At 37.5% G+C, this 17,533-nt stretch overlaps 1 protein-coding gene across 5 annotated transcripts in view; it reads left to right on the top strand.

Moving 5' to 3' along the window:
* The window catches only part of LOC116274928 (multiple C2 and transmembrane domain-containing protein 1), a 366,664-nt gene that overhangs the window by 259,399 nt on the left and 89,732 nt on the right, over positions 1-17,533 (top strand). For all 5 annotated transcript variants that reach the window (XM_031666308.1, XM_031666310.1, XM_031666309.1 and 2 more), the window contains one exon: positions 15,550-15,664. In XM_031666308.1, the coding sequence (XP_031522168.1) occupies positions 15,550-15,664 (115 nt within the window). The remainder of the gene's footprint in view (positions 1-15,549; positions 15,665-17,533) is intronic.

Genomic DNA, 17,533 nt, shown 5'->3' with positions numbered 1-17,533 from the left:
GCAACAAAAGATTGGATGTTTGTTGCTGTTGTCCCATTGGCCACTCTATGTCTGTTTAGTGGAGCATTTAGGCTGTTTATATTCAAGGTTAATGTTAACATATGAGATTTTGTTCCTGTCATAGTATTGTTAGCTGAGCCTTGTACTTAAGTGTGTTTTTATGATAGCATATATCATTCTTTCTTTCCATGTTTAGAACTCCTTGACCATTTCTTGTAGGACCGGTCTTGTGGTGATGAATTCCCTTAGTGTTTGCTCATATGGAAAAGACTTTATTTCTCCTTTGTTTAGGAAACTTTATTTATTTAGCAGGACATGAAATTCTTGGCTAGCATTTTTCTCTTAAAGAAAGCTAAAAGCATGCCTCCAATCTCTTCTGGCTTGTAAGGTTTCTACTGAGATGTCCACTGTTAGTTTGATGGGATTTCCTTTATAGGTAATTTGGCTCTTTTCTCTCACTTCCTTTAAGATTTTTTCTTTCATGTTGACCTTGGAAAATCAGGCAACTCTATGTCTTGGGGGTGGTTATCTTGTATAGTGTCTCGCAGGTGTTCTCTGAATTTCCTGTATCTGGATGTTGACCTCTCTAGCAAGATTAGGAAAATTTTCTTGAACTAGTCCCTTAAATAAGTTTTCTGAGTTCCTACTTTTTTCTTTTTTCTTTTTATTTCTTTCTTTTTTTTTTTTTTTTTTTTTGAGACGGAGTCTTGCGCTGTCACCCAGGCTGGAGTGCAGTGGCGCAATCTCTGCTCACTGCAAACTCCGCCTCCCAGGTTCACGCCATTCTCCTGCCTCAGCCTCCTGAGTAGCTGGGACTACAGGCGCCCGCCACCGTGCCCAGCTAATCTTTTATATTTTTAGTAGAGACAAGGTTTCACCGTGGTCTCAATCTCCTGACCTTGTGATCTGCCCGCCTCGGCCTCCCAAAGTGCTGGGATTACAGGCATGAGCCACTGCGCCCGGCCCTGAGTTCCTACATTTTTTCTCTCAGACTGCTATTAAATCATAGATTTGTTTTCTTTACATAATCTCATATTTCTTGAAAGCTTTGTTCATTAAAAATTTTTTTTTTATTTTTGTCTGACTCAGATAATTTGAAAGACTGATCTTCAAACTCAGAAATTCATTCTTTGCTTGGTTAGTCTATTGTTAAAGCATATCTTTAGTGAATTTTTCTATTCTAGAGTTTTTTTGTTTTTTGTTTTTTAATGTAGCTATCTTGTTTTTCATATCCTGAATTGTTTTTCTGGCTTCTTTGTGTTGGACTTCTACTTTCTATAGGATATCACTGAGTTTCCTTGCAACCTATATTTTGAGTTCTTTATCTGTTTTTTCAAAGTATTTAATTTAGTTAGGATCCATTGCTAGAGAGTGAGAGTAATCCTTTAGAAGTATCAAGACATTCTGGCTTTTTGTACTGCCAGAGTTTTTGTGCTGATTCCTTCTCATCTGCTTCTTACTTTTGAATTCACCATCATTTGTATGAGACTTTTAAAATATCATTTTTCCCTTGAGGGTTTGACTGTGGTGTATGTTGCATATGATCAATTGACTTATTTTCCGGATACTTGCAGAGAGCTAAGGCTCTGTATGTGTCTCTTCGTTGTATATAGCTTCTATGCTGTGGCTTTTCAGATGCTGCTTGTTGTACTGGTATATTATATGCATGAGTCAACATATGACCTTCCGTGGGGCTGAGAGTGTGGAGTTTCAGGAAGCTTATCTCATGCACTAGTACTAAGCTCTCTAGTAGCAAGGTTGGTGTTTGGTGGTACAGTTCAGGCTTCAGTCCAGTATATAGCAGTTAAGAGTAGGAGCTGACTTGATGTTAGGTAGGCTGATGTTGAGTGGAAACACCCACCCTGAAGGGGTATTGGCAGGAAGAGATTGTGTTGTGGTGCACTGAAGTCTTGGGGGAAGGTAGTGGAGCATGCATCAGCTCCTTATCTTGAGCCAACAGGAATGTGATCTGCTTCCCTATTCCTTCCCTGTTGCAGGGTTCATGACTTCCAGTTCACAGAGACTTTGTCCTTTGGTTCCCCACTGCAGTGCAGGTGCAGGCCATGGATATACGCCTCTGAGGGCTACCACCAAAATGGGCTCAGGTGAGAACCTCTTCCCCAGGCCAGATCAGGCAACTCTGCAACTTATCTGTCCTCCGTTGCTAGAACGTTGCCTCTCTGTGTAGGGAGTGGGAGTTGGACCCTGCTCTTAGTGTAAGCTGTGCTTGCCAATGTCGGAGCAGGTTGTGGTGTATATTTGTTGAGGATTCGGTGGTGGAGTAACTCAAGGGCAGATAAACCACATGCAAGGCAGTGGCACCACAAGTGCACAATCAGTATGGCACCTGATATCTAAGTTCAAAGCTGAGGGGAGTGCAAGCATTCTTGTGCAAACTGGCCACCAAGTTCTCTGTCTCCAGGAGGTTCCCAAATCACCACAGATAGCATTGCCCTGAGTCACAAGGTCAGAGGGGTTCCCCAACAGTCTGGCTGTCAGGAGATTGTCAGAGAGGTGAGAGGAGCAGAGAAGCACTCTCCCCAAGCCTTTCCATGGGGTCTGAGTTCCTTGGGAGTCAATCTGTGCCAGATTCTTGCTGCTTTCCTTGTTTGTGCCCCAGCTTCTTCCCATGGGTTCTCCAAGAGGTCCTGGCTCCCTTCCCTCACTTTCCCATTTGGAACTTGTCCATTCACAGTCACTTTGATCTTTCTGAGGAGAACTAGCATCCAATGTCTCTGGTCAGCCATCTTGAGAAAAGAAAAGAAAATTCATAAGGATTTTTTTTTTAAAGAAATGGAAAATGAGACTTCTAGAGCTCAAAAATGTTTCCCTATGTCTCACAACAATTTAATACCATAACTAGGCTTTGTGTCCATGTTTTTGTGCTCTGACTCCTATAATATTTCCTCTATCTTATAATAGATCTCCTCATCACCTGCCTCTAAATAACCACTTATATTTGAACAATTTCTTACAGTTACAAAACACTTTTACATTTTTTTTTTTTTTTGAGATGGAGTCTTGCTCTATTGCCCAGGCCGGAGTGCAGTGGCATGATCTCTGCTCACTACAACCTCCGCCTCCAGGATCAAGCAATTCTCCTGCCTCAGCCTCCTGAATACCTGGGATTACAGGTGCACACCACCACACCTGGCTAATTTGTGTATTTTTAGTAGAGACGGGGTTTCACCGTGTTGGTCAGGCTGGTCTCAAACTCCTGACCTCATGATCCACCCAGCTTGGTCTCCCAAAATGCTGGGATTACAGGCATGAGCCACTGTGCCCAGCCTACATATTTTATCTCGTAATCACAACAATGTTTATGAGATATCTATTACCTATTTTAAAGATTAGAAAACAAATACCAGAGAGGATAGTATTTTTGGCTGAAGTTAAATAATTGCTATCTCACCTGTGCTTTCTTCAACAAAATTTGTATCTTGCAACACAAAGTCTGCTTACATGGTCTAATTTAAGAAGAGAGTGGTCCATCTACATAAGACTTAAGAAAAGAGAATTTTAATTGCTTTGGTTCAGGTTATTTTATATACTGTATGTGTAGGCGGAAAGGTTATTAGTGATAATGAAGCAATGCCACACAGAGCAGTCAGTTTAGCAGACAATCCACGGGTGAGTAACCAGTGTTGTGGGAGTCCCAGAAAAGACATTCTGTGAGCACTGAATTTCATACTTTTTTAAACAGCAGTAAATGTTGCCATTTATTGGGTCTGAGTATTTATTGGCCCATTTTGTTTAGTTTGGGCCACTGGGAAACCAAAACCCCAGAATTAAACCTAGGGTTGTAATTCAGTTCAAAAACAAAGTATAGTAAAGCTTTGATATGACCAGGAGATTGGACTTTTCTGCTTTCTGGTAAGCTGAGGGCTAACTTACCACTATAACCATGCATTCTAGTTTACCTGGGACAGTTTTGTTTCTACCTGTGTACACCATATCATTATTAATAGCACTCTTTTTCACTCTCCAAAGTATCCCATTTTGAATGATCAGTTACATGGTCACCCTAACCGTAGACTTTCTCCCAATTCTTGTTGAAATATTCATTTTAAAAAACGTGAAGTTTTTCCTCACTTAGTAGCTGCAGAGCATTAACCTTATTTGGCCTTTGCGTGGTGAGCTAGTCCCTCAGGGGTGCTGAACATGAACATCACACAGAACTGTGGAGGAAGAAGGTGGATGAAGTGATTTCTGTCTGCAGCCCCTCTCTGCAGCTCACTTTCTCTATATTACTATATTCTGACACTTGTGGATTTCCTGTGTTAACTGGCTGCTCTCTTGATCCTTGGCTTCTTTTGCTCGGTCTCGTTCTTTTCTTATTCTGTTCTGTTGTAAGGGCCAAGGTCTCACTGAAGCTGTCTCAAAGAAGGCCAGATGAGGTAAGAAGGTCAACAGGAACCACAGAGACATCCAAGAGTACGGAGCAGTGGACCCTCAGCTCCCAGACGTACTTCAGGCTTTCAGCAGTGAAAGCTCATGGATCTTCACTCTCCTGTCCAATATTGTCATTACTGTGTTTTGGTTGCTTGGTCTGTTACAATGTCACACTCCATCCTCTACTGTATGTAGTTTTCTACCCATACTTCTGCTTAATTATAGCATCTGTTTCCTGACATGAGGTTACGCATGGCCTTATGACCTCTCCAACTTCTTTATTATGACTCTTCAGCTTAGTAGCCATTGTTAACATTTTCTTCTCTCTGAAATTCATTCAAATCATCTTTGCCTACTAATACTTTCTGCTAAATAACAACCTAGCACCAGCCAGCCTGCTCACTGTCTGCCCTTAGTTTAGACACCTAGCTCGTGTCTAATCAGCTATGAGCAAGGGGCAAGGGAGTTGCATTTACTTGGAACCAAGCATAAGCTTTTCTTTCTGTTGAGGCTGTAAATTAGACACCATTGCTGATATACATACCGGGGTGTGCCCATTATTTGCCATAACTTTTCCTATTCTGTGTGAGGTCTTTAAAGTCACTTAATCAGTTGACTTCCAGCTAATCATAGTATTTCCTTGACAAATAGATACTTGAGCTTCATTGAACTTTGAATATCTCTGTGGCTTTTGAGTTCTGTTTTTAAAAATTAGGTTTTAAAAAACTTCGATTTCCACTTAATGGAGATTTCACTGTACATGTTTTCAGTATCATAGAAAGTAGGAGAGATGACTACGTAGAAACTGATCGTGACTAATTTTAAAAGTCAAAAAATTTAATGTCTGTCATGAAGTTTTAACTTTAAGTGGGCTTTATTGACAGACAAAGTTAAATCTGCAGTGATCATGGCCTGAGTGTATGAAACATTTTTGGAATAATGTAACCAATCTACAATCCACTTGGCATGGTAATACTAAGAGCACACCAGGAAATTCCCTGGAAGCTAGGCATACTCTTCCCCCACTGTACAGTGCTACAATAACCCTCCTGCTTTTTATTGATAATAAGAATGAGATTCTGTTTTATGATATAAATAAGAAAAGTCTGGAAAATCTTTGTGCATAGTTTTCACAAAGACTTGCTTCTATAATTGGCATAAGGATCAAGCTAGGCTACATATTGAAATTACTTGAGGGACTGTTGGGAAAAAAAAATTGATACCAGGTTGGGTCCTACCCTCAGAGTTCCTGAAGTCCAGCCAGAGCTGGACTCAACAAAATGGAGGGAACTGGAGATCATTTTGTTACGTGAAATAACTTTGGCACAGAAAGATAAACTTTGCATGTTCCACTTATTTATGGGAGCTAAAAATTAAAACAATGGAGACAGAGAGTAGGATGGTTACCAGAGAATGGGAAGGGTAGTTGGGGATTGAGGGGAAGAAAGGAGGGTTAATGGGTACAAAAAGTAATTAGAAAGAATGAATAAGACCTAGAATTTGCTAGCACAACAGGGTGACTGCAGTAAAAAATAATGTAATTGTACGTTGTAAAGTAACTAAAGCTATGTAACTAATTGGATTGTTTGTAACACAAAGGGTAAATGCTTGAGGTGATGACTATCCCATTTAACCTGATGAAATTATAATGCATTGCATGTCTGTATCAAAATATATCATGAAACCCATAAATATATACACCTACTATGTACCTACAAAAATTAAAAATTAAAATTAAAAATTTAAAGAATCAACCATGCCAGCTAACAGAGTAACTCCTTTATTTTTTCCTGTAATGAAAATCTGAAAAGGTAGGGAGGTGTTCCCAACTTTCATTTTACCAGCACCTTTATATCTTCTGGTGGAAGCTCTCTTTATTTATGTAAAAAGACCTCCCAAGCAGCAGAGCCTAAAGTCACTGGGACCCTTCTGTTGATTCCCACACATATTACCCAGGTGTTTCATGATATAAATAAGAAAAGTCTGGAAAATCTTTGTGCATAGTTTTCACAAAGACTTGCTTCTATAATTGGCACAAGGATCAAGCTAGGCTGCATATTGAAATTACTTGAGGGGCTGTTGGGAAAAAAAAAAAATTGATATCAGGCTGGGTTCTACCCTCAGAGTTCCTGAAGTCCAGCCGGAGCCACTAGTCTATCTAAAGTGAGGGAAAGAGGAGTTGAGCATAAGGAAATTTGGCATCACCATGTATGGTAATGACTCCAGTTCAAGCAAGACAGGAAGGCCTTCTGCAAAAATGGTGGCTTGCTGAGATAGAAGATGTGAATGCTCTGGTCATTAACTACTCATCCGTGATTTTTTTTCTGACTTTCCCATAAGTGACCTGATAAGGCTGTGAATTTATCCTGTGTTATAATCTACAACTTAAAACTTTGCACTTTGCATCTGATTTTGGGCTTTAGCCCCCAAACTTTTGATTATTACCATAGATACGTCTTAATCTTCAAACTGTACCTAGAACTCTGAATTTTAAAGTTTGGGCTTTTTTCATTTGTCTACAGGTGGATATGTAGTTTTTCCAACACCATTTATTGAAGAGACTGTACTTTCTCCATTGTGTATTCTTGACACTTCTACCAAAACTCAATTGATCATAAATGTATGGGTTTATTTCTGGGCTCTTTGTTTTATTTCATTTGTTAATATGTGTATTTTTATGTCAGTACCTTGCTGTTTTGATTACTATCACTTTGTAATAGATTTTGAAATCTGATAGTGTGATGCCTCCAGCTTTGTTCTTTTCACTGAAGATGGCTTTGGTCATTCAGGATTGTCTATGGCTTCATACAAATTTTAGATTATTTATTTTATTTCTGTGAATAACGTCATTGGAATTTTGATAGAGATTGCATTGAATCTGTAGATCCCATTGATTAGTATGGACATTTTAACAATACTAATTCTTCTAATCCATGAATATGAACAATCCTTCGTTTCTTGTGTGTCATCTCCAATATCTTTCATCAATGTTCTATAGTTTTCAGTATACAGATCTTTCACCTTCTTGATTAATCCACTCCTAAGTATTTTTTATGATATTGTAAATGGGATTGTTTTCTTAATTTCTTTTTCAGATAGTTTGTTGTTGGCACATAGAAATACCACTGGTTTTTGTAAGTTGATTTTGTCTTCTGCAACTTTAATGAATTCCATTATCAATTCTAACAGTTTGGGGTGGCTTTTAGGGGTGTGTGTGTGTGTGTGTGTGTGTGTGTGTGTGTGTATGTGTGTGTATTTGAATGCCTTTCATTTCTTTCTCCTGCGTAATTGCCTTGGCTAGGACTTCTAGTACTATCTAGAATAGGAGTGTTGAAAGTGGGCATCCTTGTCTTGTTTCTGATCTTAGAGGAAAAGCCTTCAACTTTTCAATGTTGAGCATGACGTTAGCTATGGACTTGTCATATAATGTTTACTGGGTTGAGAAACAATCCTTATATAACTAGTTTGTTGAGAGCTTTTATCATAAAAGAATGTTGAATTTTATCAATGCTTTTCATGTATCCATTGAGATTATAAGGTGGTTTTTGGCCTTGATTCTGTGAATATGGTGAGCCACATTTATTGATATGCCATATCCATTTTAGACTCTTATTTCACTCTTTATACAAGAATCAACTCAAAATGGATTAAAGACTTAAGCATAAGACCTGAAGTTGTAAAACTACCAGGAGAAAAAAATCAAGGAAAGCTCTGTGGTCTTGGAAGTGATGTCTTTGATAAGACCGCAAAAGCACAGGCAACAAAAGCAAAAATAGAAAAATGGGATTGCATCAAATTGAAAAGCTTCTGCACAACAAAGAAAACAATTAACAGGGAAAAGACCATCCATAGATTAGGACAAAATATTTGTAAATCATACACCAATAAGGGACTAGAGTCCAAGATAGACGAAGAATTCAAACTACTCAATAACATGAAAATAAATAACCCTACTAAAAAAAATGGGCAAAGAACCTGAATAGACATTTATCAAAAGAAAATATGCAAATAGCCAAGAGATATATGAAAAAAAACCCTCAATATGTATAGCCATCAGTGAAGTGCAAATATAAAACCACAGTAAGATATCACCTCATACCTGTTAGATTGGCTACTATGAAAAATATGAAAGTTAAGTGTCGACAAGGATGTGAGTAAAAGAGAAACCTTGTACACTGCCGTATTGTAAATTAGCATAGCCACTTTGCAAAACAGTATGGTGTTTCCTCAGAAAACTAAAAATAGAATTACCACATAATCCAGCAATCCCACATCTGGATATGTAGCCAATGGAATTGAAACCAATATCTGAAAGAGATGACTACATTCCATGTTCATTGCAGCATTATTCACAGAAACCAAGATATGAAAATGCCCAAAATACCCATTAACAGATGAATGGATTAAAATGTGGAATATATGCACAATGAAATACTATTCATCCTTTAAAAAGCAGGAAATTCTGTCATTTGCAACAATGTGGATGAACCTGGAGGACACTATACTAAGTGTAGCCATCCTCAACCTTTTTGGCACCAGGGACCAGTTTCGTAGAAGACAATTTTTCCACAGACCCGGGAGTGGGGAGGTTGTTTGGGACCATTCAAGTGCCTTACATTTATTGTGCACTTTATTTTGATTATTATTACATTGTAATATGTAATTAAATAATTGAACAACTCACCACAATGTGGAATCAGTGGGAGCCCTGAGCTTGTTTTCCTGCAACTAGACGGTCCCACCTGGGGGTGGTGGGAGACAGTGACAGATCATCAGGCATTAGATTCTCATAAGGAGCACACGACCTAGATCCCTCACATGCACAGTTCACAATAGGGTTTGTGCTCCTATGAGAATCTAATGCCACTGCTGATCTGACAGGAGGCGGGGCTCAGGGAGTAATGTGAGTGATGGGGAGCAGCTGTAAATTACTGATGAAGCTTCTCTGGCTTGTCTACTGCTCACCTCCTGCTGTGTGGCCTGGGATTTGGGAACCCAGGCTAAGTGGAATAAGCCAGACACAGACAAATATATGATCTCCTCATATGTGGAATATAGAAAACTTAAACTCATAGAAGTAGAGAATAGAATCGTGGTTACCAGAGGTGGCAGGGGTGGGAAGAAGAGGAGATAGATGTGGAAACAGGAGATGTTGATCAAAGGATACAAAGTTTCAGTTATACAGGAGGAATACATTCTGGTGATCTATTCCACAGCATGATGACTATAGCTAATAATAATGCATTGTGATTTTCAAAATATTTCAAAATGAGAGAATTTTAAATATTTCCACCAAAACAAATGATAAATATTGGAGGTAACGGATGTGTTAATTAGCCTGATTTTCTCATTCTGAAATGTATACATGTAACAAAACATCCAAATGTATCCATATATATATATACAGTTGTTGTCAATTCAAAATAAAATACACATAATTTTGAGTTTATCGTTTATTCCTCTTTTAAATGTAGGGCTGTTAGAAAAAGGCAGCCCTCCCCATTGCCTATACCCTTCAAAATGTTCTGTCAAAGCAATCACTGGATTCATCAAAGACTTGACTTTAAAATGGCTCTTTATTGGTAGGAGACTAAGTAGCTGTTTCACCATCTCATGACATTTTAGTGTCTCTCATCCTCGGATGTTAATCTGATAAACCAGGCCAGATGACCACTTCCCTCATTGTCTCTTGCCTGCAACCACTCCTACTATCAATCATTGATTCAAGGAGGCTTTTTAGTGGCAGAACACAGAATCCACACCAGATGATGTAAATGGAAAGGCAGGGCCAGAAGACCAGGGTTAGATATTGAAATACTGTTGGGAAAAATGCCAATCACATTAAAGTGGCAATGCCTTTGTCACTGCTGCCTGTTGTGTGGCATTCATGATACCAAGAACAGGACACTAAATTTCACCATAGCTTCCCTAGAAGAACCTATACCACACTACCAGAAAATTAGCTCTCCTTGCATACCACTTCTTTTTCATAACGTTCACCTCTATCTGCATTTGTCATGGTATATAAGTGTATTTTCTTAGCAGAACCTACACCACATGGGACAATCCTAGCTGTAAAGACAATAAGGAAATGTAGTTTTTACCTTTTCAGCCTCTTTATTACACAGAATCTAAAGGTTGAAGAGGTTTGAAGTACACATTGGTTTACCCAGTCTGTATTTTCTGCAACAGATGTTCAAAAGTAGAATACTAGGAAATAGCTAGATTACAGCAATTAAAGAAGAGAGATTAATTCCAGAGAGCACCTGGTGTTCCCTCCAGTTTATGTCTTGAATCTCTAAATGTTTATATGATGCATCATTTGGCTTTAAGAAATCCAGTCTACAGAAGCAGGAAAAGAAAAGAATGGGCTAGCAGAGAGAAGAGAGGGTAAATTTTATTTGAGTAATATAAAAGACTTCATTAGGGAGGTAGCATTTAAACCTACAAAATTATAAAGTTTCATGTTCTAGACCTCTTATCAAAGGTGTCTGGCATTTAAAGGTCTGGCATAATAAATCACATTGAAATAATAGATGAAGAATAAGGAGAGGTTAAACATAAAGGACTCCCTGAATGCCCAATTGGCCTTCCTGCCCATGATTCCTCCCACCTAGGATTCCTCCATTAGACAATCATGTCTTTCATTGCTACTCTTTCTCTAATTGACCTCTGAAAATGCAAACGCTCCTGGGAAGAGTTTTAAAAATTAAGCTCTTATCAGTTATTAATGTCTTAGCTCATTCATTTAAAAACATGTACTGAGCACCTACTCCTTGCCAGGAACTCTGCTAAGTGCCAGGGATTTGGAGGGATATACTCGTGAACAAAACAAGCACGGCCTCTGCCTATATAGAGCTTACAGGTTATCAGGAAGACAGGCTCTAAAAATAACTGCACAGATTATTAACTTCTTACAGCTGTTCAATTCTGTGAAAGTACCATTTTCTTGGTTACAAAAAGCAGACCACAAGAGCAGACAACTTAGATGTATCATTCAGGATATTTAAAATTTCAGAGGTGAACAAAGTTTGTTTTAGAGATTTTAATATATGAGAGCCTAGCACTTCAGATACATATTTCCTAAGATAGCTTTATGTTTGGAAGCTTCATGAACACTTTTTAAAAGATACTTTACAATAAAAAATACACATTTGTTTCCGGCATCCCTCCATAGTCAGCCTGCTGATTTTCTTCTTGGAACCATTATAGTGAGCCTGAGAGGAGATGTGTCTCTAGATCCTCTAAAGTTCTTGATGTTCTTTGATGGAGTTGGGTGATCCCTGGAGCTGACACAGTGGTGCCCTGGAGTTGCACCTCCTCTCATTTCTGCTGTCTACTATGGGTGTTACCATCCTCCCAGGAGCACAGCTCAAACTTCGGTGTGACTCGCCCACTGTTTCCCACATCTCCCACATCTTGTCAGTTGCAAATTCAGTTGATCGAATCTCCTCAATCTCTCAAATCCATCTTTTGTTTTTGTTACCACTGGTCAGATCAGGCTCTTAAAGTGAACAGTTTAAGACTTAAACTGACCTAAAATGACTTAAACTGAACAGTTGTAAATCCTTTTAAATAATTTCTAGATCCACGGGATTTCTCTACTCTCACCCCTCTTACAGAGGGAAAAGGCCTGAGTTTTGTTCATCGCTAAAATCTAAGCATTTGGCCCAGAGCATAAAACATGTAAGGCAGTAAGTGTGTGTTCCCTGGAGCCTGGTTCTGTTGTTTCTGTCTTCAGAAGCCTGGGATGGTTTGACATTGCCTACAGACTGAAACCTCCTTAGCTGGGCCTCACTGTACATCAGTCTTCCTTTCCACCTTATTTCTCATGCAATCTAGTGATGCGCTTTTTGGTGACTGCTTACCATTGGGCTCATGTTGATTTTTCCTGATGCTCCCTCCTTCCAAATCTTCACTTGTCAAAGTTCTACACATATTTTCAGACCCTGCTCCATGGTTATCTTTATAAGGTCTCCTGAGAGTCTTCTCCCATCATAATTGATCCACTGTCCTTCTCTCCCAATGACTTCATACCTCCAGTATATTACAGTCAGTCTTTTATTACAGCTCCTGAGTGGACAGGGTTGGATTTTAAGTGCTAATTTTTATCAATTGGTAATGGCTGCCTGGAGCACTGTATTGAGAAGGATTCTAAGGGTATACCTGGGTTCCTCAAGTAGGGTGCCAAAGCAAATTGGATGCATTACATGAGTGTAGGAGAAGAGAGAGAACAAACTGCCCATGGATTCACCCCATTGATGTTTCTACTCAGCTGGATCAGGTGCTGGTAAAGACATCTTTCTATCCTTGTAGCCTCTAGCATAATTTATTTTCAATTTGAAGCTTAAATACTCTATTCCCTGATTTTAAAGGTTTATAATTTAAAATGACAAATATGACATTTGAGATAGAATGTGGTAATGGAAAAGAAAGATATAAAGTGCTAGTGAAATGGTCCTTGAAGACTGGGTAGAAAGACATGGGAAACAAGAAGAGAAGGCAGCCCTGGTCAAGAGTAAAGAATGAAGATACAAGTTTTTAAAGTGTAAATTCTATTCCGTTAAGTAAAAATGGTCCAGAATTTGTGGAAGAGAAGTGAAGGCTCAGTTTATAATGATAGGCTTGAGTTAGGTTGGTGCAAAAGTAATGGCATTGAAATTAATGGCAGAAACCACAATTGCTTTTGCACCAACTTAATATATCATGGGGGCTATGAATGCCTTCCTAAGAAGTACGGATATACTCAAGTATGCTGACGTATGATAGATAGTTTTGAACATAATCATGATTGTACATTAGAGTGAACAAATTCAGAGTGCCAAGTAGAATCTACTCCGGAAATATGCAGATGATTGAATGTTAGAAAAATCTGTCAACAAAAATTCTGTATGATCTTATTAACGTATGCTGAAAATCTATTGATAAAATTCAACTGTGCTTTTTTTTAAGCCCAAATAAATTAAGAGAAGAAAAAGCCTAAGCTTCATAAACGTCGTGTTAAATTGTGAAATACTAAAAGGCATGCACATTATAATCAAATCTAATTCAGAAATGTTCACAGTTTTCACCATTTTTTAACAGTCTTTGGAAGATAACACAATAAGATTTAAAAATAAGCAATTGAAATATTAGAAAATAAGAGTCAAAAAGGCATTATATACAGACAATATGATTTCTATACACAGACAACCCAAAATATGACTTGAAAAGTGATAGAATATAAAGTCACTTTACAAAATAATGTTTGTCCATTGTAGTAGAAATAACCTTATCAAAATGGAAATGGCAAAGAATGGTTAAGAGTACTGAATTGTATACTTGAAATTCGCTTCAATGTCTTCACTACAAAACAAAACAAAACAAAAGGGTAAACAAGTGAGGTGAGAGATGTGTTAACTAACTTGATTGTGGTAATCACTGCCCAAAACATATGTATATTGAATCATCATGTTGTATATCAGAAAATCATATAATTTTGTCAATTGTGACTCAATAAAGCTAGAACATTTTAAAGGGAAAGGTGTATGTGTATGTATTGACTAGAAAAGTGCCCATGATGTTTTTCTAGAAGTTGTTCATAATAGACAAAATATGATACTCTCTTTGTTTAAAACTGGGGAAAACTGAGAGCCCAACCACAAAAAAACAAAGCTATATGTATGTGTATATGTTTTCATAAGACTTTCAAAAGTGTGAAAAATATTTCCCAAATTGTTGTCACTGGTGGCCACAATCAGATGGGTAAGGGAAGAGCAAGACAATCATTTTACTTTTTACTCCTTTGTTGTTCAAAGGCCTGATCCAAATGAGTGGTAATAGGAATTAAAAGAAAAAGACAATTGGGAGATGTCATACAGAAATGGAGTGGGGGGGATTTGACAACTATTTGGATGTGGGTGGGAATCAAACGAAGAAGTCAAAGATGACTCAGCAATTTATAGGCTGAGTGACTGAGGGATCATTTATAGAAACAAGGATATCATGAGAAGGTGAAGTGAATTATTTTTTATTGTTACCAGAGGAGAGACAATGAGTTCAGGTTATCAATCAAAGCTGTGCTGCCTCTTGTTTTAAATAATAATTGCTCCAACAGCAAAGCTATTTGCCTTGATCTTAAAACCTCAAAAAAATATGCTGCTTTAATGAGCAAATGTCGGGTATGTGAATTATATACCTTAAAGATTGTTTAAATGCTGCTTTATTGTTTCATTTTATGTGAATTATGGAATTAAAAGACTGCTGTCTGTTATTTTACCTCATCCATGCATATTCTAAGACAAAAGGACATTTCCTTTTGAATCAGAAAAAAATTTTTAAGAATTTAAATTAATCCCAAACACACAAAGGAAAGCTTTCCTATTGTATACAGAATGACAGAGACTAAAAATATGACCTGAAGAATTTTTACTACATGTTTCATTTATGTTGTTTTAATATAGTTATTCCTCTTGTAATTCAATGCCTAGTAAATTATTAAGAGTATATTGTTGCTAAAAATAAATTCTATAGAGGCAGCCTCACAAACATTTTTAGATCTAGGAATGGCTTATGCACTTTTATTCCGTAGAAAGCAGCACTAGAAATTTAGCCCCATTGAGAATATATTTCTTGCAAATATTGCCAAAATGCTAGGTGAATTTATTTCTATATAATTATATTTTATGTTGAGGCTGAAGCAGAAGTGCTTAATTCATAGGTATGAGCTTTTCTGAACAGATAAATGAGTCAACAGTCACCTGAATCAATCATTTTAATTTTAATTTCCGGTTAGGTAGAAATGAACTGCTCTTGTTCTTATTCTCCACTCATCATTGATTATGTTTTCACTTCACACAGTATTTCTATGTTCATATCTCTTAGTTGGATTGTGTGGAGACTTCCATGGGAAACGTTTTTATATTCCATTTGTTATCCATAATCTGAGTTAAAACAGGACATTTCTGTAACTGCCATGTTTTTATTTTGAGTCTAGAGAATTTCGTAAATTTCGAAACCTTCGGAGAACTGGGTGATGATGAGACTGTATTAAATCAGAAGATTATTTATTTTATTGAGTAATTCTTATGATTAGGGTTAAGCTACATATGGTCCCCCTTTGGAAAAAATAGAACAGAGATAATAAATTTAATATTTTTTATATTTTGTGTTTTCCAGAAAATAAGCACTGCTGGAACCAGTAATGCAGAAGCCCCTTTGGCTGATCCCGGAATGTACCAGCTGGACATTACATTAAGAAGGGGTCAAAGTTTAGCTGCTCGAGATCGAGGGGGTAAGAGCATAAGAGCAATATTACCTAGAAGCTTTTTTATGTGTTTATGACAAACTTTGTTTTCCATGTGATTGCTTGAGTTATAAAAAATTAACTAGAATATAATTTTTAGAAGCTTGAATTCAAAGACACAGTTTGACGCATTACTTGACTCCCATGACCATGGTGGAAGACGTTTTGATGCAAGTTCCAAAACTGACTTATTCCTAACCCAGACAGCAAAGTCACTCTCAAACTGCTGATAAATTAGACTCTACATCATATGTAATTACTGACATAATTGGTTACATAAGTGAGGCATACATTTGAAGCCATGTCAGAACTTACCTTTTGGTAGACCTGAAATTCTTTTTGCTACATACATTTGTTCAGTGGAATCTGTTCACACTGCAGGACCCAGGACTAATATCTCTCCAAAACTTAAGAGATTCCTAACAAATGATCTTTGAGGCCTGGTCAGATCTGGCAGTAGTCTCATGGTGGGTTAAACACATTTTGTAGGTCATGATGAAGGATAAAACAAGGCATAAAACAAGGCAAATGCTCTTAAGTTCCCAGATTCCAAATCCCAAGGCAATCTCCTGATGAACTAGGATAGGCCACATGAGGGATTCCTTGAACCCAGGATAGAGGCAGGACCAAGGATAGACCCTAGATAGGCTGTGTAGCATCCTTTGCACATTTTGAATGTGAGCACTGCAGGAGGTGGATACGTTGAGGGCGCTGAGAGCCCTCAATTCCAAAGGAGGCTGAGTTTGGGGTAACTCCTCCTGCCAGGAGGAAGGAGAGTCCCCAAGCCTTGCTAACTCATTGTCAGACAACCCTGAGAGTGCTCCTGGCACCATATGATCCTGTTTTATTCCTCCTACCCTATTTGACATCATATGTAGGGAATAGAAGGAACCAGATTAGGGCTGCAGTTTTAATTTGTCTCCTATATCTAAAGGAATAAAATAGAGAAAAATAATTTAATATAATACTAGAGTATTTTATGACTAGGAACTGTACAAATAATAGATTCAATTGTTAAGTAAAAACTAGTAAATACCAAACATTCTTGTCTGGGTGTGTTGGCTTACACTTGTAATCCCAGCACTTTGGGAGGTCGACATGGGAGGATTACTTGAGGCCAGGAATTTGAGACCAGCGTGGACAACACAGTAAGACCTTGTCTCTACAAAACATTTTAAAAAGTTTAAAAAGACATTCTTAGTTAGGGAATATGTGATTGATGATATTAGAATTTAAAAAGATAGGAGAAGTTTTCAAAATAACCGTCTGGTTTAGTAGCAAAGGACAAGTGTTTATTGATTTGAACTGCCTGTTTCCAAAGATACAATTAAATTAGATAAAGAAACTAATGCAAATAACGAAGTATTATTTTGCTATATTTAGTGTATACAACCTTTTTTTTTTAGTTTTCAAAGTGCTCTCAGTTATATCATTCGATCTAAAACGGAATTGGACTTGGCAACAGAAAATCAAAATTTTAGTCCTACATAGGCCCCCAACAATTTGAAATGCATATATGTACAATAATTTGTTGTAGCATTGTTTATAATTATAAAATATTGGCAATAATCTGAATACCCATAAATAGGGGAGTGGTTGAATAAACTATAGCATATCAACATGGCAAATACTATGGAGCTGTAAAAATAAATAATGAAAATCTCTAGAAATTGATATGAAAAAATGTACAGGATATATTGTGAAGTTCAAGTAAGCAAAGTACAAAAAAGTATCAACAATATGCAACATTCTATGTAAGAAAGAAATATGTAAGAATTTGTGTGTTGTCTTCTCATTTGTACCAAAACAAACACGGAAATCAAAAGCTAGAAACTAATGAAATTGGTAACATACAGA

Source organism: Papio anubis, chromosome 5 (assembly GCF_008728515.1).
Source record: "Papio anubis isolate 15944 chromosome 5, Panubis1.0, whole genome shotgun sequence".
NCBI classification, from domain to species: Eukaryota; Metazoa; Chordata; class Mammalia; order Primates; family Cercopithecidae; genus Papio; species Papio anubis.
Note: the sequence above shows the minus strand (reverse complement) of the source record. Positions and strands in the feature narration are given on the sequence as shown.